This window comes from Pleurodeles waltl, chromosome 6 (assembly GCF_031143425.1).
Source record: "Pleurodeles waltl isolate 20211129_DDA chromosome 6, aPleWal1.hap1.20221129, whole genome shotgun sequence".
NCBI lineage: Eukaryota > Metazoa > Chordata > Amphibia > Caudata > Salamandridae > Pleurodeles > Pleurodeles waltl.
The window spans coordinates 763,574,686-763,600,481 of NC_090445.1; the positions used below are offsets into that span (position 1 = coordinate 763,574,686).

At 47.6% G+C, this 25,796-nt stretch overlaps 1 protein-coding gene across 1 annotated transcript in view; it reads right to left on the reverse strand.

Moving 5' to 3' along the window:
• The window catches only part of TECTB (tectorin beta), a 230,403-nt gene that overhangs the window by 56,835 nt on the left and 147,772 nt on the right, over positions 1-25,796 (reverse strand). The window contains exon 9 of the mRNA XM_069242215.1: positions 2,168-2,237. Within this exon, the coding sequence (XP_069098316.1) occupies positions 2,168-2,237 (70 nt within the window). The remainder of the gene's footprint in view (positions 1-2,167; positions 2,238-25,796) is intronic.

Here is a 25,796-nt window from a genome sequence, read left to right on the forward strand (position 1 = left end):
CTTTGCTGCATCATATACATTAAATTGGCACAAAAGAGTTTCATGAAGAGGATGCGATATTCCACCCACCTCGGTGGATTATTCTAATGTGAATCACATTAGTGGGAAACCTCATGGGCTGACCCCTCAAGAAATGCACAATAGGGTCCCATACCTCATAGAAGAGGGGATGGAACTTACATTGTGTTAGGTTCAAGAGTGGAGAGAAGCCATAAACTGATTGTTTTAGGTTCTTTTAGAAGCTCAAAATGAAGGTAACCCTATGTTTTGCAAAAGTGAAGAATTCAAACGTTGCCTCCACGCATTGAATCAAACGAGAAACAGGCTAGGGGCTTAGCAGCCAATACTACTCGGTGAGGTTCACGGACCCCCAGTAGACCCGGGATGTTCAGTATTTTAGAGTCAGGTGCCAGGCAGGAATTTTTTTTGTCAACCACTGGGCCATTAAGCCACATTTAGGTGCACAATGGCAATAATTTCATGTGACATTTGACATGAATGGTATACAGAGACCTGCATTGAATCAATCAGAAGTACTCTATACAACAAGCTCTGCCTCACAACTACGGCTGCATTACAGAATTCACACAAAACAAAGCACTGATACACCATTCTACTAAAAATAATCTTGTGAATCATAAAGTAAAACTATTTGTCCCAGCACATTTGCATGTCAGTTGCAGCACATCAGTCGTGTTTCTCAAAACATCTGCTTGTCATTTGCGGTGAAACACACATATCTATATCAGGGTATGGCAAAATATGAGCTTTAGTTCTACGTTGTCTTCATGCTTCGGTCACAAAAACGGCTGTCCCTTTTCCGGTGGCCTCTACTCAAGGAGACTACAGATTGGGTCACTCTGCCAGGAGCAACTTCAGGTGGAGATGCGGTCCGCATAGTTTTCTGCAGACAGCCTGGATCGCCTGCTTACAGAGGAGCAACTCTGTCTGTTGTCTTCCAGCCAGCAGCTGTGAACGAGGAAACAGTTGCCTGACATGGGACTGTACTCTTACTTTGAGAGTCTGTTTGACAAGCAGGAGTTGTAAACATGGGGCTGTATGAGAAACCTTATTTGACGGAAAGGAGCCACCATTTTCGTGTCCCCCGTTAATAGCATAGAGACCTCTTCCAGGCAGGGATCATCGACCAATAGTTCAGCCAGTGGGGTCTAAACAAGGTCCTTTGTATTAAAACATGCGCACACAATCGGAACGGGTACGCACAATTTGAACAGAACGCAATGCACCCAACCTTAATGGTGTGGACAGTACCAGAAGTGGAAAAAATGATTTAAATGACCTGCATACTGGGTTTGGGAGAATTATGAGAAATAGTGACTCAAGCAACTGAGCCAATCAAATCCAGCCTTCATTTTTTATTTTTTTTTGCAAACTCTGCCGATGAAGGCACTGGCAACATGGAAAAAATATGATAGTAAAGGTGCTCTGCTGACAGTAAAGCGCTCACAAACTACGGTTGAAAAATATAAGGCTCCTGCTGTCGAGTTCTTTATGTATCTTCTATATTTTAGGGCATAATACTGCTAAGGTAAAAGGGATGGGCAATACCGTTGATGGAGAGATATGTGTGTTTTAGATCTCTGGTGACAGTTTTGAATTATCATCCAATTGCTTGGGGATTATTTTGTCTACTGCAGTGCCTTTCACTTAAGCCGTCACAGATGTGTACAGTGAGTAAGGAAGCTCACTCGGTCAATGGTCTAATTGCACACATACACTGAGATCTCTAAATCTGCATAGCACGCAGAGCCCTGTGGATAATCTCATATGTGTACAGAACTTCAACAATTTACAGACCCTTTAAACGTTTATTTAACAAGTTCTGAAGTTACACTCGGGCAAATTATTTTGTTGACCTGATGGGGACTTTCAGCAAAGACTGAGGTTATCTTTTTTAATGGGGGCCGCGGTGAAAATTAAAACAAGACCCTTTCAGTATCTTTGTGAGCTCTAAATTAGATTCACACAAAAAACGGCGCGGTGGGACGAACAAATATCTTAGATGGCCGCATTCTAGCCTGCAGGTGTTATTTTGGACAACACTGCACTACTTTGTGTTTCTCATATTGAAGCGTCACTGGAAATGCAAGATCCTACAATTGTCAAATTACAGGTCACAGAAAAGAAACACAACTTTAAAACTCACCATGAAGTGTAAATTCTGCAACCAGAACTCCGCCAGTCTGTTCCGCGCGAGGTTTGCGCTTTCCGCAGGTCTGGAAAAAACACACATTCTCTTCTTAAACGAAATGGGAAAAACAAAGGCTTCGAATGTTCTCTCTCCATTGGAGCTCTGCACATTCTTAATATGGTGGGCTTGTGATGACTCAAAACGTTTATCAAAGAATGAATATGTGAGTCCTTAAATAACTGATAAATTCAACTGACATATTACATGCTGCTAAGGAACTGACATAGTACATGCTGCTGATAAGACGTCTGATTGAAGAATACTTGCCTGATTAAATGACTCTGACAAATGGTTTATGGTGAGTGCCAGAATTGACATTGTACTGTCTTGGTTAATGAATGCCAACTCCTTCCAAAACACCTTGGGCCAGATGTAGCAAGCAGTTTTGCCCATTCTGTGTCTATGGGAAAATGTGTTCGTACATATGGCCCCATGCCCGTTGCTTCTTCTTAATGTTCAGATTACTTACAAGGCAGCAGTCTTCATTAGTCTGATTCCACATCGTCCCCTAATTTACTTCAATGCAGTTGTTGCGTCCTGGTTAACACAGCCACCCTTTACAAGCGCTTCTGTTTCCTCTAATTAAGCCATCCAAATAAACATTCATTCATTCAGCCGAATCCGAAGGCAGTCTTTCCCTTTTTTCTCTTTTAAAAAAAAGAATTTGTTTGTCACCGCCTGACTGGGTTGCTTTCATACCCCCGATGACAAAGGTTAGCACAAATCTTAGGTGAAACAATATTCTTACTCTCTTAAAAACTGATTCATTTTGCGGTTTACCTTCACAGCCTCTAGTCCCTCCTTCCTCGATAACTGGTGAAAAACTCCAAGGCTGCTGGTGAACGCTGGCTCAGAGTGGGGTAAAATGTTAAGCACAGACCAAAGCACCCCTGTCCTTAACAATAAAATACTTACTCTGATGTAAAAATGCTAGAAGAAATGTGACTCACACAGGGAACCACATTTTATAGCTGACCTTTATTAAATCATGGGCCCAAGCTAGTTGCGGGCCCCAGCATCATGCAAAGGAAAAGTTTAGAAACAAACCTGGGCTGCCCAAAGTAAAAAGCCTTCACACGTCCTCAAGCACTGTGTAAACAAAGTAATCTAGTGGGAGTATACAACAAGCACTGGCAAAGCTAATAGGTCTCACATGCGCAAGAGCTGTTGGCTTGGCAGTGTGTTTTGCCATGTTGCATACCAGTGTGGCTGCTGTTCAGCATGGCTAAAAGTTAGTGGCGTAAAGTGTCATAGAGTGGAGTAGGGGTGTAGTGTTGTAGAGTGGATTTGGAGTAGAGTGTTGTAGAGAGGAGTAGAAGTCAAATGTCAGAAATGAGCAGAGGGGAGTAGAGTTCAGTGGTGTAGTGGCAGAGAGTGTTGTGTGCAGTCTCGTAGAGTGCAATGTTGTAGACTGGAGTGGTGTAGAATGGAATAGGGTGGAGTGGGTTGGGGTGGATTGAGGTAGTCTGGTGGATTGGATTGGAGTAGAGTGGGATGGATTGGATTGGAGTAGAGTGGGGCAGATTGGCTAGAGTGTGATGGATTGAAGTGGGTGGACTGGATGGGGTGGATTGGAGTGGGGTAGATTGAAATGGGGTGAGGTGGATTGGCTTGGGGTTGATTGAAGTTGTGTAGATTAGACTGGAGTGGGTGGATTGAATTGCAGTGATGGCACTAGGGTGGGGTGGATGGGATTAGGGTGGGGTGGATTGGAGTGGGGTGGACTGGGGTTGGTTGGATTTGGGGTGGGGTGGATTGGAATTGGGTGGTTTGGCTGTGGGGTGAATTAGAATGTGGTGGATTCGATTGGACTGAGTGGGGTGGATTAGATTGAACTGGAATGGGGTAGATTAGATTGAAGTGGGGTGGATTCAAGTAGGGTGGATGGGGTTCATTAGACTGGAGTGGGATGGATCGGATTGGAGTAGGGTAGATTGGACTAGAGTGAGGTAGATTGGTGTGGAGTGCGGTGGATTGGAGTTGGGTGGAATAGACGGTGTGGATTGGATTGGGGAGGACCGAAAAGGGGTGGGGTGGACTGTATTAAGGTGGGGTAGAGTGGGGTGGATTGGTTTGGAGTGGGGTGGTGTTGATTGGAGTGGGGTGGGGTGGATTGGGTTGGAGTGGGGTGGAATAGATTGGGGTGGAATGAAGTGGGGTGGATTGGATTAAGTAGGATGGATTAGAAGGGTTGGGGTGGATTGGAGTGGGTGGAATGGAGTGCAGTGGATTGGACTGGAGTGGGGTGGGGAGGATTGAAGTAGATTGGATTGCAGTGGGGTGGATTGGATTGGAGTGAGGTGGATTGAATGAGTGGGGTGGATTGGATTGGGGTGGGGTGGATTTGGGGATGGATTTTGGAGTGGGGTGGATTGGATAGCGGTGGACTGGAGAGGGGTGGACTGTAGTGGGGTTCATTGGAGTGGGGTGGATTGGGATGAGATGGATTGGATTGGAGTGGGATGAATTGGACTGGATTGTTGGAGTGGGATAGCTTGGAGTGATGTGAATTAGAGTGCAGTGAATTGGTGTGGGTGGATTGGATTAGAGTGGTGTGGATTGGGCTGGAGTGAGGTGAATTAAGGTTGTTTGGAGTGGGGTGCATTAAGGTGGACTGGATTGGAGTAGGATGGATTAGAGTGGGGTGGTTGGAGTGGAGTGGATTGGGTTGCTCTGGAGTGGATTGGAGTGCAGTGGAGTTTATTGCAATAGGGTGGAATGAATTTGAGTGGGTGGATTTGGTTGGACTGGATTGGAGTGGGTTGAATTGGTATGGGATGGACTGAATTGGAGCAGGGTGGATTATGGTGGTCTGGGGTGGACTGGAGTAGGATTGATTACTGTCAATTGGATTGGAGTGGAATGGATTGGAGTTTGGTGGATTGCATTGGAGTGGGGTGGATTGTACTGGAGTGGGGTGGAATGGATTTGAGTGGGTGGACTGGGTTGGACTTGATTGTAGTGGGTTGGATTGGTGTGGGATGGATTAGCTTAGTGTCAATTGGTTTGTAGTGGGGTGGAATGGACGGGAATGGTGTGAGGTTGATTGGATTGGAGTGGGGTAGATTGGATTGCTGTATTGGCTTGATTTATATTGGATTGGGGTGGGATGGATTTGAGTGGGGTGGATTGTGGTGGATTGAAGTGGGGTGAAATAGGATGGAGTGGGGCAGATTGGAGTGAGGCAAACGGGAGTGGGGTAAACTGGAGTGGGGCAAATTGGAGTACTAAAAATGGAATGGAGCAGATTGGAGTATGGCAGAATGTTTTGGATTCCAGTGTGGCAGACTGGAGTGGGGCAGAGTGTTTTGGACTGGAGTGGGGTAAATTAGAGAGTGGCAGATTGGAGTGGGGTGGATTGGAGTGGGGCAGATTGTTTTGATTGGAGTGGGGCAGATTGTTTTGGATTGCAGTGGGGCAAACTGGAATGGGGTAGATTGTTTTGGATTGGAGTTGGGCAGACTAGTATGAGGCAGATTGTTTTGGATTGAGTCAGGGAGATTAGAGTGGGGAAGATTGTTTTGAAATGGAGTGGAGCAGATTGGAGTGAGGCATATATTTTTAGACTGCAGTGAGGCAGAGAGTTTTAGATTGTGTGGGACAGATTGGAGTGGGGCAGATTGTATTGGATTGTAGTGGGGCAGTTTGGAATGGGGTAGATTGTTTTGGATTGGAGTGGGGCAGATTGAAATGCAGCAGATTGGATAAGAGTGGGGCAGATTGTTTTGGATTGGAGTGGGGCAGATTATTTTGGATTGGAATAAGGCAGATTGTTTTAGATTGAGTGGGGCAGATTGTTTTGGATTGAGTGGGGCAGACTGTTTTGCATTGAGTGGAGCAGATTGGAGTGGGCATATTGTCTTGGATTGGAGTGAGGCAGAATTTTTTAGATTGGAGTGGGGCAGATAGTTTTAGATTGGCTTGGGGCAGATTGGAGTGGGACAGATGGGAATGGGGATGCATTGTTTTATATTAGAGTGGGCAGACTGGCATGGGGCAGATTGTTTTGGATTAGAGTGAGGCAGACTGGAGTGGGGCAGATTGTTTTGGATTGACGTAGGGAGTCTGGTGTGGTACAGATTGTTTTGGATTGGCATGGGGAGACTGGAGTTGGGCAGGTTGTTTTGGATTGGAGTGGGGCAGATTGGAGTGGGCCAGATTCTTTTTGGATTGGGGTAAGGCAGATTGTTGTGGATTGCAGTGGGGCAGATTGTTTCAGATTGGAGTGGGGCAGATTCTCTTGTATTGAAGTGGGGCAGATTGGAGTGGGGCCGAGTGGCGTGAGTAGATTGGAGTGGCTTGGAGGGGCAGATTGGAGTGGGGCAGATTTGGATTGAAGTGGGGTAGATTGGCGTGATGTACACTGTTTGGGATTGGAGTAGTTCAGATTGGAGTGGGGCAAATTGTTCTTGATTTAAGTGAGGTCAGATTTGAGTGGGGCAGAAAGGGTAGATTGGAGTGTGGTTTGTTGGGAGGAGTGGAGCATGTTGGATTGGAGTAGATTGGGTTGAGTGGTTTGGCTTGGAGTGGGGTGGATTGGATTGGTCTGGGGTCAACTGGATTAAGCAGGGTGGATTGGTGTAGTGTGGTGGGGTGGATTGGCATGGATTGGAGGGGGCAGATTGAACTGGACTCGACAGAATTGGGGTGTACTGCCCAATTATGCCTTAAAGCATAATTTTGTAAATTACACATTAAAAAGAAACAGTGTTGTTTTGCAAAACTTAAAACAAGATAAAAGTGCAAAGTAAGAAAAGATGACTTGGTAAAATAAAAGAGCTAATTAAAGAAAATAAAACCTTGCAATTTTGTTTGTCGTGCTGGACATGTTTTTGCCAACCACAAGCCTTCTGTCTGCAGGGCCCTAGAAGTTAAAAGGAAGTACCTCGATCATGCCGAGAGCAGCGACGGGCACTGATTATGTTAAATCAATCAGTGCTTGGTCCCTGCACCACAGACAGGAACGGAAATGATGCTTGCCCTGCAGTGAAGAATTATGAGGCATTAAAGAAGAGTGCCACAAAAGCCAATAAAAGGTAAACCACAGACAGGCTCAAAGCCCTTTTTAGTTAACAGCAGAGTCTCACAAATGAGAGGAATGTGCTAGTGCATACTCTCGCAGGCTCGACCCTAAAAAAGAAAGAATATCTGGGAGGATCTATGACCCTTTAATATTTAAAGGGGGTGATGTCTTGATTAGAGAAAAGGAAAGCGGTTGCAAGGGGTGCCTGGTGCGAAGCACCCCTGCAGAAAGGGGAAGAGGTATGAGGTGATGATTTGGTCAAACCACAGTTGCCAACTAAAACCTTTTTTCCCTGTTTCTCCTCATTTTTATTTTCTCATCTTCCAATCATATTCTAGCCCCCTCCATACTCCTTTTGCACATCTCCTCACATCTGCACAGAGCATAACCATAACGTTCCTGTATCCTTTGATCTTTCAAAAAAATGTCTATGTTTTTTTTAAATTCTATTTCCTAACTATAACGCCCTCGTAACCTTTGTTTTTTCAGTGAATGCAGCCAGTCCCTCTGGCCAACCTCAATGACCACCCAACCCCGCACTGCGCAAAGCCTTCAGCTGTGCACAGCTGGGGTTGTCCACAGGGCAACCCTGCAAGCCTAACCCCCTCCCCAAGCCGATCTCGACCCCAGGGACCCCATCCCCCAGGGCCCGGCCCAAACATGAAAAAAATTTGGGGTCAGGGTCAGCGCAACCCCCCTCCCTAGGCCGATCTCACCCTGGGGACCCCATCCCTCAGGGTTCAGCCCAATTATTATTATTTTTGGGAGGAGGGGACCCCCGTAGCCCTCCTCCCCAGGCCGATCTCGGCTCTGGGTACTCCAGTCCCTGGGGCCCAGCCTAATTATTGCTTGTTGTTGAGGGAGGCAGGGCCACATGGCCCTTCTCCCCAGGGCAGATCTCATCCCCAGGTACCCCAACCCCCAGGGCTCAGCCTAAACATTCTTTTTTTGGAGCGGGGGGCCACATGGCCCTCCTCACCAGCCCTGATATCGGCCCCCAGCACCCCATCCCCTGGAGCCCAGACTAAGTATATATATATATTTTTTTTAGGGAAGCTGTCCATGTGCCAAGGCTGATCTTGGCCCCAAAGACCTCGTCCCCCGGAATCCAGCCTAATTATTTTTATTTTTTTGTTTTGTTTTGGGGAAGGGGTTGTGTGGCCCCCCCTCACCAGGGCCGATCTTGCCCCAGGGGACCCCATCCCCCAGGGCCCGGTCATGTGACCTTTGTGCCCCTCAGGGCACTCAGTCACTATGTTGGGGACACTGGGGTTGCCTGAAGGCCCCCATAGTCCCAGCTGGCTCCCCACCTCCTCTGGGAGAGCTCCCTTTCTGTGAGAGTGGATTCCTTTCTGTGCCTGACTCTGTCTCTGCAGGCAGGCAGACAAAGGAAACCTCCGCTCTGATGAAGGGAGAGCACTTTGACAGCTCTCCCTTCATCAGACTGGAGTGTTTGCTGTGACTTGGTGGCACCTGTAAAGCTGCAGCCAAGCCACAGCAAACAGTTATGTCCCAGGGGTGGGCACTCTGGGACATAGCAGGAGCCAGCCCTGGGGGGCTGGCGGTACCCAGGGCCATCAATGTCTCCTTGAGGGAGGCCGCATGGCCCCACACCCACAAATAAAGCCCCAGGGAGGTAGTGGTCCTCGAGGCTGCAAGGGGTCCAAAACAGGTCCCCTTTCTACTTTTTAGTGTTTTCCCCGGGGAAGTGGTGGTTCCCGGTGCAGCGGGGGGCTCTGCGGTCCCCCCCGTACACAATTTGTTACTAGCCCTGGGGAGGTGGTGAACACTGGGATTGCGGGGGCCATTCGGGCCCCTACACAATTTGTTAAAAGCACCAGGAGGTGGCAGTCCCTGGGGCTGCGGGTTGGGGCCCGGGCAGACCCCCCCCTTACAATTCTTCATGTCCCTAAGTATACAAATTTGTTTTTTCTTTAATTTCTCAAAAACTACTGAGCGGATTTACACCAAATAACAATAAGGGCTCTTTCTGGACTAAGAGCTACCAAATTTGGTGTAATTCTGTCCATTGGTTTGGGCACTATCACTGTTCAAAATCCCTAAGGAAAAATGAATGGGGAAAAACCTGTTTTGGGATCCTTCCTTTTTCTCAATTTCCGCTTGACGGATCACCCCAAACTTTCCAGACAGCAGTTGAAGTGAGCATCGTATTTTCTTGGAAATTTTCAGAAGATTCATCAAGTTATTAGCAAAACAAAAACACTCTTTCTATAGAAACTAGGTCTTAACTATAACTACTACTAGGTAATGAAATAAATAATAATGTTTTTTTAATCATGTTATGTATACACCAAACAATATTTATGATCTGAATATGAAAAAAGAGTGTTTATCACCCAGTTTTAGTCACATTTTCATAGTTCACTTAATTTGTTTCAGCAATTTCTTGTGGTACATTTGCAGAATGTTGAACATTTGAGAAGAGCATATGGACAGGGACATATTTTTGTAGCACAGGTTTTGCATTAGTACGTGTACATGTAAATTCTGTGGGCTTTAGAAATTTAATAGGTTTTAGCACCCCATGAATACCTTCCCAACCAAATTCACATGGATCTTTCTCTACTTATGCATGATTTTAAACATTTATGCATCTTTTGATCAAGTAGAATGCTCTTTTAATGTTTCAATGCACATAATATGACGTCAGTGGAAGGTAACTTAGCAGGACTGATCTCTTGAACTTGATTGTACCGAAGATCATCAAATATGGAATGTGGAAAACAGTCAGAACTTTTCCACACATGCACAAGGTATTTTTCTATGTCTTTGAAAGTCACATTATTTTTCTGTCTCAGTTGATCCTTTGAGAACCTTCACAGGTTCAGCAGTTAAAGCTCCAAGCTTTGTTCCAATTTTGCTCATAGTGTCAACACCCGTAAGAATATGTGCCTTGATAAGAACACTGGTCTTTCCGGGTCAAGTTTCCTGAACAGAATATTGTGGAAAGGGTACTCCATTCACGTCATGTCAAGAAATACCATCCATCTTTATTCTTTAAGTTGTCTGTATAGAAGAAATGTCTCACCCACAGTCACCAGCAGAGAAAATCTCTCAAACACCAGAACTTCTCTATGAACACTGTGATTACACATTCTATACACATACACATTGCTGGAGACAGATACCCCCTCTACCCTCTAAATTTGACTACATGCCTATGACAATGTATTAGAAATCTATTGAGAATACCAGATACCTCCCCGTTAACCATCACAAAAGATACACTGCAAATTGTACATAAAATATAAAAATTCTTGCGAAACACACTACATTAGAATTCAAAGGCAAAAGCACATCATATGTAGTCTTCAATGGATTTCGGAGGAATTACAGTTTGCTTGCTCTTCCTCAACAGAGAAATTCCACTTGAAAGTCTTTTCAAATTTCCCTTGACACCGTGTACTGGGTAAGATAATTGCAACTCCTTTAAGATTCTAAATACGGTTATCGTTAAATTTCACAGCATTGTGGAACACATTTATTGCCCTAAACGGATGAGAACATTTACAAACATGTCCTTTCTGAGGACAGTTTATCCTTTGCAGTATCACCTATTTTCACCTTTGTTGGAAGGCGGCATGTCTTGTATCAAAATTAGTTTTTTTTTGCTCTAGCTTATCCTTCTGATTTTCTCCCAAGTAACATCATCAGACAGTATGACAATGCCCTTATTAATCATCCAACCTGGGCACAAGACAGTTTTACGTGTTTGCTTCCTAAACAATTCAAATGGTATTTTCTTTATGACCGAAAGTGACATGAGCCTAAACAACCTCACCTAATCAACGATCTCAGATTTCCAATCCTTGCTTTGAGCTTTTACAATTTCAATCACCTCCTTTTCAACTCTATTGAATCTCTCTACCATGCCATTAGTTTTTGGGTGGTAGAGAGGATATTTCTTATGCTTAATATCTCTTTTTTTCAAAAATTCTTCCATTTCATTAGATACCAGTTGCACTCCGTGAGCTGTCAGAATGGACTCAGGCAAACCTTCCCTACTAAAGATGTTGTCTAGAAAGTTGATGATCCTACTAGTCTCTATATGTTGGGTGATACATATTTCTGGCCATATTGAAAACATGTCAATTAAAACCAAGATGTAGTATTTTCCTGATTTGTCAGTAACAGGTCCTAAAATGTTTAATGCTACTTCCTGCCATGCTCACACTGGCAAGTCCCTTAAGACCATGGGTTGTATACTAGTCTTACATACTTTATCACTAGAATTACATTCTACACATTCTCTCGCAACTCTTTTTGCTTGAATGTCAATACCAGGCCACAAATAACAAACCCTCAACCTTTCTTTTGTTTTCGTAATACTTGGATGACCCTGCTGTGCTAAGAATATGCGTTTCTCACTTATTTTATAAGAAGGTATTCATTTTGTTCCTCTCCACAGCAAGTGACTACTCACAGACAGTTCATCCTTCACATTCTAGTATTTACGAATTAGATCACTCTACTCTCTTTTATTACCCACCTATCAGAGACAGCTTTGATAACATCAGACAGAACAAAATCCTTGTCTATTAGTTCCTTCTATTCTGTCTCATTGATGGTTCCCTCAAAAACCTCACACACACTAAATTCTGATAAATCCCACTGGTCATCACATACATCACTTCTGTCTTCCACTTGCTCTGGAACTAAACGAGATAAACAGTTGGCAACTTTGTTTTCTGTATCTGGAATGTACTCAACTTTAAAGTCAAACTCTTGCAAGGCAACGATCCACCTGCAAATTCATGAGTATACAGCATTAATATTTTTTGGAATAAATCCTTTAAAGGTTTATGGTCTGACCCGACCACAAAGCTATTTTCCCAATGGAATCTCTTCAGTTTCTTTATAGCCCAGTAGATACATAAAGCTTCTTTCTCAATAACTGAGTAATGTTTCTCAGGACCTACCAACGCCCTGGGCAAAAAGATCACTGTCATTTATTTTCTGTCTCTCACCTGTTTTAACACCGCACCTAAGTCTTTGTCGCTGGCATCTGTAATTAATATTGACTGGCCCTTGGTATCAACATTTTTTAAAGATGGTTCATTGTGTAAAGGGGTCTTTATATAATTAAATTCAGAATTGCATTGTTTGGACCAAAAATACCTTTCTTCCCTTTTTACAAGTGTCCTCAAAGTATATGTACGACTTGCAAACTTGTACAAACTTATTGAAGTATTCTGACATCCTTAAAAAGTAATCAATTCATTCTTAGGAGGGAGGAGGGAGGCTATCAATAGCTCTAACTAACTGTTCTCTAGAATTAACTCCATCTTTTGACAGTTTGTGACCTAAATGCTTAATTTCAATGAGATTAAATTTACACTTATTCTCCCTTAATGTGATCCTCCTTTCTTTAAACCTTTCTAACACTTGTCTGATTCTAAAGTCATGTTCTTGTTGAGTAGAGCCAAAGATTAGCACATCATCCTGATAAGTTTTTATACCAGTTATCTCTCTTAATACATTCAAATTTGCTCTTTGGAAAACTGAAGCAGCTGAGTTCAGCCCAAAGGGTAGCCTTGTAAATTTAAACAGACCAAAGGGAGTGACAAAGGAAGTTAAGTTAGTGGATTCTTTGTCTAACCTTACATGGTGGTAAGCAGCCCTGAGACCCAGGGTTGAAAACACTGCTGCCCCTTCAAGCAAGGTAAGCATCTCCACTGTGTTGGGAAGGGAGTATCTGTCTACAACAAAATTCCTTTTAAGATCCCTCAAGACTGCGCGAAGCCTAATATCACCTAAGCCTTTTGTACAACAATAACATGTGCTAGCCAGTGAGTCACTTAAGTTTTTACACTAACACCATCATCCTTCAATTTGAGTTCAGCGAGCATAAAATCCCTCAGAGCTATGGGTGTACCTCACATTTTACATGTAATAGGACCTGCTTTGTCTTTTACTATGGGTTTGTGTGAATAATTTGTGAGGCACCCAAGTCTATCACTGAAAACATTTTTAAAATCATTAGTTAAACTGTCAGCTATATTCTTCCCTTCAGTTTATGGAGTTTTTACGTTCATAACATTCACATCCCTCTTCATCTGAGTATCTATTCTCTTCTCCAATGATCTTTCTTTCAGCACAATAATAGGTTCATTATTAGGGTCCAGCATAACATCCAGATCCTTTTGGTGAAACCAGCTTATTATGTTGTCCCCTCTACATGAGACATTCACTTTCCCTGCTGTCAAATGAGTCTGGTACTCCTGCTCCCCCCAAAGGAAACCTAGCAGCTTTATTGGCTGACCCCCCCATAAGCTAAAGGTCCAATGTGTGGTCTAAATAACTTAGTTTTGTTCTTTTGTTTTTCCAGGTAAAATTTCTTAGGGATTAATGAGATAGTGGAACCAGAATTGAATAGCATTCAAACTGGTTGACCATAAACCTTAACTTTGTCCACAGGACCTTTACTTATTTTCCCTTGTATCTGTAATACAACTTCTCCACAATGTAAATCACCATCACACACATCATCCTCATATTCAATCTCAACTTCACTCACACCTCCCTTCTTAAAGGTCATACAACATTTAGCAAAGTGTACTACTCTCTTACAATTACGGCACTTCACATGTATAGTTGGGCACAACTTATTGTTAGCTAAGTGTTCATCACTCCCACATCTGAAACACTTTCCTTAAAATACTTTATTGGATGATGTACGAGGATCATCATATTGTTCAGTGTGAGCTTTACTCACAGTTTGTACCTGTTCTACAGACCCAGCATCTATATCCTTTTTTATTACCTCAATGCATGCAAGCGAGTGTTCAATGCGCTTTGCTACCTGAAGCACTTTGTCTAATTTTAGATTATCTCTCTGCCATACTTCACCTCTTATTCTTTCAATGTTACAGCCTAACATGAATTGACCATGTATGCGTTCCTCCAACAATTCTTCAAGTTTACAACTTGAGGCTAATTTGCATAGGCTGATGACATATGATTCTACTGTTTCCTGTAATTGCTGTACTCACCTGCTAAAATGATAGCATTCTAAAATGTTGCTCACCTTTGGCAAGTATTGATTGTCTAACTTTCTCAGACGCACCTCAAAATAATTTAGGCCGTTATATTTATTTTGGTCCAGGTCAGATAGATGTTTGAAACCTCTTGACCTTCTCCACCTAGACAGTGTAACAATAATGAGTTTTTTCTCTCTGCACTCGGAGAAACACCACACACACAAGGATAATTCAAGAACACTTTTTTTCCATTTTGACTACTTAATGGTTGGCTCCCCAGGAGATGAGAGGAAAAATGGTGGTGATGTCACGTTCTGCATGGTACCAAATATTGTATTTTCCACATATGTACCTAAGAAAATTAAAATAAAAAACTAAATTTACACGGCGGTGCTCGTATCACTCTCCTGAGGTCTAGATGAGCCCGACACTGGTGAGTGAACTAGGTACCCAAGATCCTGACTAGTCCCTTCATTCCCTATTAAATATATTTAAGTCACTTTAAAGTACTCCGGAGCCCAGCCTCTTCTTTAAAGTCAGACTCTCACTCACGGACACAAAGATGCGGTGCCTGAGTGTTTGTTGAGGCTGTCAGAACATTGTTATGGCACCGCGTCACTCCAGACTCCATGCAATTTATTCAGGTTGTTGAAACATTGTTTTGGCAACGTGTTGCGCCCAATCAACATAAAGGTTGGACACTTTGAAAAAACGTGGCTGCATACGGGGTTCTTCATATCCGGATGAGAGACTGTGAACGGCTTCCCCGAGATGGTGGTGATGATCTCAAACTGGCCCTGTGCAGGGATGCACTGTGCATGAGGAAATGCTGGTATAGTAAAGTAAGCCATGCAGTGTAGCATGCAATAGAGTTCTCTTGTGAATAGGAGGTGCACCCTGGGATACACAAGTTTAAATTCCAAACGGTTCCCCAGTAAGTTCACTGCAAACGCATTACATAATAACCACTAAGATTATTTAAAAAAAAAAAAAATCCCATCAAAAGGTATAGAGGTCGTGCTGAGGCTGAATAACACTCACACTAACCGTTTGGAAAACAGAAATGGTCTGTAACAAAGAAAAAAGTTCACTTGAGGCCTTCTCCCCCTTGCGATGCTTTGAGAGATTAAACAGGTAGTGTAGCTTCCGAAATTAATTATAGTACCTTATAAAAGTCTTTTCTGAGCATGTTGAGACATTGCTATCCGAGTTCTTAGGAAATGCAAGCTGTTTGAACAGGCAACAAGTATGACCTTGACAGAAGGATTCTCCTCGATCATCGTCAATGTGGAAATGATACTCCTTTCACGTTGTGTCAGGAAATAACATCCATCTTTATTCTTAATACCAGTGGTTCTCAACCTTTTAACTTCAGTGGACCCCCACTTTATCAGTATTAGAACCCGGGGACACCTACTGAATTATTATTGGAATCTGGTGACCGCCAATGACTCATTATTGAAAGCTGAAGACCTAATGTGTTAATATTAATACATTTTCTAAGCAGCTGTGGACCCCCTGAGGAGGCTTCGGGGTCCCCTGACCACGGGTTGGGAACCACTGCTTAATACTATCCGTACACAAGGAATATCTCACCCACAGTCACCAGCAAAGAGAAGCTGTCAAACAACAGAACTTCTCCACGGGCTCTGTGATTCCATATTTTATACACTCTAAATTTGACTACATGCCTATAGTAATGTATTAGAAATCTATTGAAAATACCACAAAGATAAAGCAGGATTAAGTGCCTTTTCTCGCTTGTTCCATAATGTATCCATAACTCTGACTATCCTTGACTTATGAACATTGCAACAAATCTACATAGCACAATAATTACATCTGTGCCATTTGACAGCACAATGACTCTATTGGAACCATTTCAAACAGCCCACTCAACATGTGGCACAGCATGAAGGTCAGCTTCCTCCAATTTACTGTTAAGTTCTTGAACAGTATGGCCCGTACCTTTTGAATATATCTCTGCAAACATCAACTCCTCATTGACAATCATTCCACTTGCAATAATTGGAAATTCAGTGTTCACTGAAGCATCAGCAATGTTTTGGTAAATTAACATCTCTAAGTTCATCTTTTTCGATGTTGATAACCAGAACTTATCAAGTTGCACAGGTATAGGTTTAGACTTTTTGATGCAGGCAAAGTCAATTGTTCCACTTGTAGACATTTCTCTGATTCTGTCACATTATTTGACAAATAGTTCAAGATAACTGTCAAAGACAATGTGCAGTTCTTGCAAGGTGCACACTGACTTTGATATCTGTAGAACAGTCTGAATGACCTCTCCAAATTTTTGTATGGCTGATATCTTGACCATTCGCAATTGTGACATATAGGGGGTCATTACAACATTGGCGGTAAAAGCTGCTTACTGCCGTGCAGAAGACCGGCAACACACTGCCGCAGCCGCGGAATTCCGCCACAGCTATTACGACCCACATCTCGAAATCCGACAAAATTCAGACACCCACACAAGTCCGCCACACCAAAGGTCAGTGATAAACTGGGGAAAACAAAACCTCCACCGTCACGCCAACAGAAATACGCCCATGTTATCACGACCCACGAATCCACTCGGCGGTCTTTCAACCGCGGTATTCCATTGGCGGTACACACCGCCGCGCTCAAAATACTCACACATCTCCAAAACACCACCACATTGGACAATTTAAAATACACACACCTGATACACATACACACACCACTCCCACGCCCCCAAAACAATATAAAACACACACCCACATCACCCACAAACCCCTACGACCACCATTACAGACAGAAGGCCAGAGAGAGACACCACCATCCACAAACTAGCAGCCACAGGCACAAAACACCATCACCCACACAACTGCCACGCACAAAACACTACACACCACTACATATCACCACACTTATCACCACACACACCACCCCACACATCACCTACACCACCCCATGGCACGGCAAAGACACCCCAGGTTTTCGGAGGAGGAGCTCAGGGTCATGGTGGAGGAAATCGTCCGGGTAGAGCCACAGCTATTTGGATCACAGGTGCAGCACACCTCCATAGCTAGGAAGATGGAGCTATGGCGAAGAATAGTCGACAGGATCAATGCAGTGGGACAGCACCCAAGAAATCGGGACGACATCAGGAAGAGGTGGAACGACCTACGGGGGAAGGTGCATTCCCTGGTATCAAGACACCACCTGGCGGTACAGCGGACTGGCGGCGGACCCCCACCTCCTCCCCCACAACTAACAACATGGGAGGAGCAGGTCTTGGCTATTCTGCATCCTGAGGGCCTCGCAGGAGTCGGTGGAGGAATGGACTCTGGTAAGTCAAATCTTAACTATTACATCCCCCACCCTACCTGCATGCCAGCACATATCTCCACCCTCACCCTCACCCCCAGCACTCCAACTCCTCACAAATGCCTCAATATCACAAACCACACATCCCAACACCAAGCCCTGCATGACAAAACAAAGCATGGACACCCATCACGAAAGCATGCACACTGCACATACCCATAACACCCCCCTCAACCATCATCACGCAAGCCCCCACACATGAATACTAGCACTGGGGTACACGGTCACCCACCCATTGCACACCATGACACACACAGATGCAATAATCATGCTTTTACACCCCTGCAGGACCACTACCCAACGCCACCAGACAGGAGGGTCCAGACATCTCCACCCCACCCACAGAAGAGGCCCACAGTGATGACAGCAGCTCTGTCCAACTGGATGCAGATGACCAGCCCGGACTATCGTGGGCCTCGGGACAGTCGGTTCCCCTCACACAGGCACAGCCCACCACAGACCTTCCACCCTCTGGTAACAACAGCACAGCACCCACACAGCGGGCCCATACCTCCGTCCCCAGGACACGTCAATCAACTGTGTGTCCACCACTACAGGGAACCCAGGATGGTACCACCACCCCAACAACAACAGGGACCTGGGGGCAGTGGGCACTCGGTCCAGGGGACAGAGGCCCAGGAACACAGGGGAACTGGGAGGGCTGCCATGCGACAGGGGGTGGACAGGCCAAGGGAACCCACTCTCCAAGACGCCCTCTCCTCCATCATGGGAGCATACCACCACTCCCAGGAGACGATGGCAACGGTCCTGGCCAAGTTTCAGGAGACCCAGCGCATGCAGGAGGAACAGTATTTGGGGATCAGGGAGGAACTCAGAACCATCAGCTCCGCCCTGGGCACCATCGTAGGGGTGCTGAAGGAAATACTTAACACCAGGAGGGACACTGTGGCACTCCAAGGGGCCCCTAACACTAGCATGGACGATGAACTGCCCACCACCTCCGCTGGCGCTCGTGGACAGGAGGCACTGCCGCAGGACCACCACACCAGCACCCCACCCCCTGCAGATGGAGAACCACCCCACAAGCGGTCCCTGAGATCCAGGAACAAGACAGAGCACGATGCCAAGACCCCCGCCAAGAAATGAGACCACCCTGATTGTCATTCTACTGTCCCACTTTGTAACCCTGTCCATATTGTAACTGCCCCAGCTCCACTTCCTATGCCTATATGGGCAATGCACCTGTGAGACTAATAGACTGGACTCTGCCATAGACATTCCTCCACCATCACCCCTCATCATTTTACAATCCCCCTCCAATATTTAGCACTTCAATAAAAACCCTTGAAGCACAAAACAATCTGGAGTCAGTCTGTGATTTCGAAAATGTGTATTAGCAATGACAGTGATAAAATGCGTTTTCAAATGTAATGTCAACATACCTATGTCACACATCTCAAATCCACGAGGAATCTAAGCAGATGACTCACATTGGAAACCACACCTGTGAAACCGTAAGGGAAAGTGACAACTCAGTGACCATATACTGGTTGAAATCGACAGACAGGATAGAGGTAGAAGTGTGAAAGTACTTGTAGTAGGCAGGAATGTTTTCTCACCTGTGTGTCACTGGAAATATTGCTGGATAACTGAGTCCCTGTTGTCAATGTCTTCTTCCTCTGCTTCCTCCTCATCACTGTCCACAGGCTCCACAGCTGCCACAACACCGTCATCTGGACCATCCTCCTGCAGAAAAGGCACCTGTCATTGCAAAGCCAAGCTGTGAAGCATACAGCAGGCCACGATAATCTGGCACACCTTCTTTGGTGAGGAGAATAGGGAGCCACTTGTCATATGGAGGCACCTGAACCTGGCCTTCAGGAGGCCGAAGGTGCGTTCGATCACCCTCCTACTCCGCCCATGGGCCTCATTGTAGCGTTCCTCTGCCCTGGTCCTGGGATTCCTCACTGGGGTCAGTATCCATGACAGTTTGGGGTAACCAGAGTCCCCTAATAGCCACACACGGTGCCTCTGGAGTTGACCCAACACATAAGGGATGCTGCTATTTCGCAGGATGTAGGCGTCATGCACAGAGCCAGGGAACATAGCATTTACCTGGGAGATGTACTGATCTGCCAAACATACCATCTGTACATTCATCGAATGATAACTCTTCCGGTTCCTGTACACCTGTTCACTCCTGTGGGGGGGGACCAGAGCTACATGTGTCCCATCAATGGCACCTATGATGTTGGGGATATGTCCAAGGGCATAGAAGTCACCTTTAACTGTAGGCAAATCCTCCACCTGAGGGAAAACGATTTAGCTCTGCATGTGTTTCAGCAGGGCAGACAACACTCTGGACAACACGTTGGAAAACATAGGCTGGGACATCCCTGATGCCATGGCCACTGTTGTTTGAAATGACCCACTTGCAAGGAAATGGAGCACTGATAGCACCTGCACTTGAGGGGGATTCCTGTGGGATGGCGGATTGCTGACATCAGGTCAGGCTCCAACTGGGCACACAGTTCCTGGATTGTGGCACGGTCAAACCTGTAGGTGATGATCAAATGTCTTTCCTCCATTGTCGACAGGTCCACCAGCGGTCGGCACACCGGAGGATTCCGCCATCTCCTCACATGTCCCAGACGGTGCCTAGGAAGGACAACAGCGAGCACAGAGCAAACAACTCAGAGGTATGTACCCACAGTCTACACAGAACACCATTCATACACAAAATGTGGCCTGTATTTGTGTTGTGGGACAAGGCCTAGGTGTGTGTGACGCAGTTGGTAATTAGGTCATGTGGGCCCCTGAAATAGCGGCTGCCTGACCTCTAAAGTGGGACAATGGGATGTGAGGTAACTGCGCTGGCATTGTACACCGTTGCGGTAGGCGGTCGAAGACCGCGGCGCAATGCTGCATTGGTTATCATTGGACCCTATGGGTCCCAGGAGCCAATGACGATGTACACCGGCAGTGATGGTACGCACCGCCGTGGACGTGACCGCCGCGGACGTGACCGCCATTTTCTATCTGTTCAATCAGTCGATACCTGATCTTCGACAGGAGAGGACCTACACTGCAAGTGCTGCTGTGACCTCGGTCTGGAAGAGACAATGGCTCGTGCGTCTGGGGAAAGGGCCCCTGCCTTCACTGCAGAGGAGTTGGAGAAGCTTGTGGACGGGGTTCTCCCCCAGTACACGCTACTCTACGGTCCTCCAGACCAACAGGTAAGTACACAGGGAGCACGTTGTATGGGCAATGCCTGTGTCGAGAGGGCTGGTTGTAAGAAGGAAGGGGGCAGAGTGCTGCGTGCATGAAAGACGGTGGGGTGCATGTGCCACATAGCAAGGGTAGGGATGTGGGCCACTCACTTTGACGGTGCAGTTAGTAATGACTTCTCTTCTTTCCCTGTACATTTCATGTAGGTCAACGCCCACCAGAAGAAGGATATTTGGCGTGCCATCGCCAAGGACGTCCGGACCCTGGGGGTCCAACACAGACGGAGCACCCACTGCCAGAAGAGATGGGAGGACATTCGCCGCTGGAGCAAGAAGACGGCGGAGGCTCAGTTGGGGATGGCCTGCCAACGTGGGAGGGGTGCCCGTCGAACCATGACGCCCCTGATGTTCCAGATCCTGGCAGTGGCCTACCCTGAGTTGGATGGGTGCTTGAGGGCATCACATCAGACACAAGGGGGTGAGTACAACATCATTCAGCGGACTTTGTGCGCTGTGAAGGTGTCTGGGTGGGGGAGGAGGGCTGTGGGTTTCCCTAGGCCAGGGCGAGCTCCGTAGGCTAGGCCCCTCCGTAATGCAGGCCATGTGGCACCCCACCCCACCTCTGTAGAGTGCCAAGTACAGGTATTCATGCCGCTGTGTCATCTATGTGTGCAGATGTCGTCCATAGCCATGAAGGCCATATCCCAGGAATTGCATCTGTAGAGCCCAACAGCGCGACGTAGTGCAGGGGGCTGCTGTGTCTGTATTGTCCGCCAACGGTAGCAGTAAGCCATGCACTCAACCTGTCTTTCTTCTGTCGTCCCCCCCCCCTTTTTGTGGTCTCCCTGTTCTTGTGTGCATCAGCATCATCAGGCGGAGGTACAGTGGCACCGGAGCACGAGGGAGCTGCATCCCACATGGCCATGGAGGGCCACACCACAGAATCAGAATACACCAGTGGGACGGAGGGCGAGGGGAGCACCACGGCTGTCACAGGATCTGCAACCAGCGACACGGACTCGTCCTCTGATGGGAGCTCCCTTGTGGTGGCGGCAAAATCGGTGCCCCCCACTTCTACAGGTACAGCCGCCACCCCCTACCAGCACCGCCCTCCCAGCAGCCCCTCAGCATGTGCCCCGTGCCCGCTCACCCAGCAGGGTGGGCATCACCTTTGCCCCAGGCACCTCAGCCCCTGCCCCCGTCACCTCTGCTGTCCTCAGTGAGGAGGCCATTGACCTCCTCAGGTCCCTCACTGTTGGGCAGTCTACCATTTTGAATGCCATCCAGGGTGTAGAATGGGAACAGCAACACACAAATGCATTCCTGGAGGTCATTCATTCTGGTCAGGCTGCCCTTCATCGAACCCTGCAAACTCTGGCCTCAGCACTGATGGCAGCCATTGTCCAGCCATTGGGCAGACCCAATCCACTGTATCCCAGCCTATCCCAAGCACACCATCAGACCAGCCTGCACATATCTCAACACACAAGGGAAGCTCAGGCAAACATAAGCACCACACATCCCACAGGCACTCACGCAAACATCACACACATACAGACACACCAACATCCACTGCCTCCACTGTGTCCCCCTCCTCCTCGTCTCCCTCCTCCCTCCCAGTCTCGTCTACACTCACACCTGCATGCACTACCACTACAGCCAGTACGTCCCGCACCAGCACACCCACCACCACACCCCGCTCACGCGCACTCACCACCCTCACTACCATTTATACGCCCCCTGTGTCCTCTCCCAGTGTGTCTGTGATGCCCACTCCGAAGATACACAAACGCAGGCACACACCCAACAGCCATCCACTGCACGACAGCCTCCAGCCCATGCACCTGCACCCAAATCGACAAAAGTTACACCTCCTACAACCACCACCTCTTCCTCCACTCCCAAACCCCCTCCATCTACCCGTCCCAGTGTCTCCCAAAAACTTTTCCTTGTCCCCCTTAACCTATTTCCCACCACCCCCCCTTCCGACTCATAGGTCCCGTACTAGCACCTCAGCCAAAAAATCCCCGGGAACAGTGGTGCCTGCTGTTATAGGTATGTGGAGTGCACCGGCCACCAGTACAGCCAGTGTGGCACGGAGCCACAGCACAGCCAGTCTCCCCCCCCCCTGTGAAGCACCAGAAGTTGGACAGTGCCCGGCGGGAGAGGGGGAAGACTCCAGCCAGCAAAGCCGCTCACAAGGGTCCCGGGGGGAGTGTCGACTCAGCTGTGACTCCTCCCAAGGTGGGAAAGGGGCAGAAGAAATCTCCAAAGTCTGGGAGGAGCAGCACGGCGGAGAAGACCGCCATCATCCCCGCTGCCCAGGAGGCCACCGCCAGCCCCATCGTCACTGGCCAGGAGGCCACCGCCAGAGTCACTAGCCAGGAGGCCAGCCCCATCGTCACTGGCCAGGAGGCCACCGCCAGAGTCACTGCCCAGGAGGCCAGCCCCATCGTCACTTGCCAGGAGGCCACCGCCAGCCACAGCCCAGCTGGCCAGGAGGGCCCCACAAGCCACATCCCAGCTGACCATGAAGGACCGGCAGCCACAGCCCTGCTGGGCAATGAAGGACCGCCTTGGCAAGGACCGCTGAAAAGGCCAGGGACCGCTGAACAGGGCAAAGACCGCCATGGAATGCACCGCTGAACAGGTCTGACACTGGCAACTCAAGCACCGCTGAACAGGCCAGGGACCGCTGAACAGGGCAAAGACCGCCATGGAATGCACCGCTGAACAGGTCTGACACTGGCAACTCTAGCACCGCTGAACAGGCCAGGGACCGCTGAACAGGGCAAAGACCGCCATGGAATGCACCGCTGAACAGGTCTGACACTGGCAACTCAAGCACCGCTGAACAGGCCAGGGACCGCTGAACAGGGCAAAGACCGCCATGGAATGCACTGCTAGCCCATTTGCGGCAGGGGCAGTGACGCAACTGGGACCGTCACGGGGTGTGTGCTGCACTCTGGGCACCAGTCCCCCTCCAGAACCAGTGGAGACTTGCATCCACTCCGTCTGTCCTGCACAGGATTTAGCACTCTGGGCACAAAGCCCCCTTCAGAACCAGTGGAGACAAACATCCACTTCCTCAGTCTTTGGCAGGATGAAGCACTAGTGGGCAAACCACCCACTGAAAAGACTTGAGAGACTGTGGCTTTGCACTCCCCAGGATGGTACAGTGGGCAAACCACCCACTGTAAAGACTTGAGAGACTGTGGCTTTGCACTCCCCAGGATGGTACAGTGGGCAACCCACCAACTGCAGAGACTTGAGAGACTGTGGCTTTGCACTCCCCAGGATACATCAATGGGCGTGGAGCCCCATCGTGGATCTGGCGTTGTGTACTCATCGGCTGAGGTGTCCCCTCTTCCCTTCCCCCTGAGGTGCTTGTTGTATTTCTATCTGATGCTCCTAGTTGGGAACAGTTTCACAATGGTCCATTACTTTTGAATTTTTCATCTCTCTGAAAACACTGCAAATGGAAAAGACTTCATGGTAAACTAGCTGTCATTGAGCAACATATTTACTTTTACATCTCTGACTAGCAAGTCCCTTGGAGCTTTTACATGTGATCTAGGAGGAGGTATCGCCATCGTCTTCAAAGACTCCATCAGCGTCACCACCTCCACCAAAGACACCCCTCTCGCTGCTGAACACCTGCATTTTCAGATTCGCACCGACCCAAGGACCACCCTCAGAGGATCCCTCGTCTACCGTCCTCCTGGACCGCGCGCCCCTTTCAGCGACGCCATCGCCGACTTCATCTCCCCGCACGCCCTCGCCTCACAGGACTACATCCTCCTAGGCGACCTCAACTTTCATCTGGAACAAAACAACGACCCCAACACCACCACCCTGCTCGACAACCTCGCCAACCTCGGCCTCAAACAACTGGTGAACACCGCCACCCACATCGCCGGACACACGCTTGACCCTATCTTCTCCACCAGCAAACACGTCTTCTTCAGCCACACCTCCGCTCTACACTGGACCGACCACAGCTGTGTCCACTTCACATTCCGACGCGAGACCCGCCACCTCCGCACTCAACCCATCCCGCGTCGACAGTGGAACAAGATCCCCGAAGAGCAACTCTTCTCAGCACTCGCCGCCAACCAACCCACCCTCACCACCGACCCCAACGACGCAGCCCTCAACCTCACAAACTGGATCTCCAACTGCGCAGACAACCTTGCTCCCATCAAACGCACGCATCGACAGACCAACACCAAAAAACCTCTCTGGTTCTCTGACACCCTCAAAGAATCAAAGAAAACTTGTCGCACCCTCGAGAAGGCCTGGCGCAAGGACCACACCACGGACAACATGACCGCCCTCAAGAACGCTACCCGCAAACACCACCGCCTGATCCGCGCTGCTAAAAATAACTTTTTCACCGACAGACTGGACAAAAACAGCCACAACAGCAGAGAACTCTTCAGCATCATCAAGGAGTTCTCCAACCCCAATGCCAACGCCAACGCCGTCACGCCCTCACAGGATCTGTGCGAATCCCTCGCCACTTTCTTCCATCGCAAGATCAGCGACCTCCACGACAGCTTCGGACAACAGACCCAACATAACACCACCGAACCCGCACCCCCGGCCATTACCCTCAACAACTGGACCCACATCAACACTGAAGAAACCAAATCCATCATGAACTCTATCCACTCCGGCGCCCCTTCGGACCCCTGTCCTCACTTCATCTTTAACAAAGCCGACGACATCATCGCCCCGCACCTCCAGACCGTCATCAACTCTTCTTTTTCTTCTGCTACCTTCCCCGAATGCTGGAAACACGCCGAAGTCAACGGCCTACTAAAGAAACCTACGGCTGACCCGAGCGACCTGAAAAACTTCCGCCCCATCTCTCTTCTGCCTTTCCCAGCCAAGGTTATGGAGAAGACCGTCAACAAACAGCTGACCACCTTCCTGGAAAACAACAACCTGCTCGACCCTTCACAAACCGGATTCCGAACCAACCACAGCACGGAAAC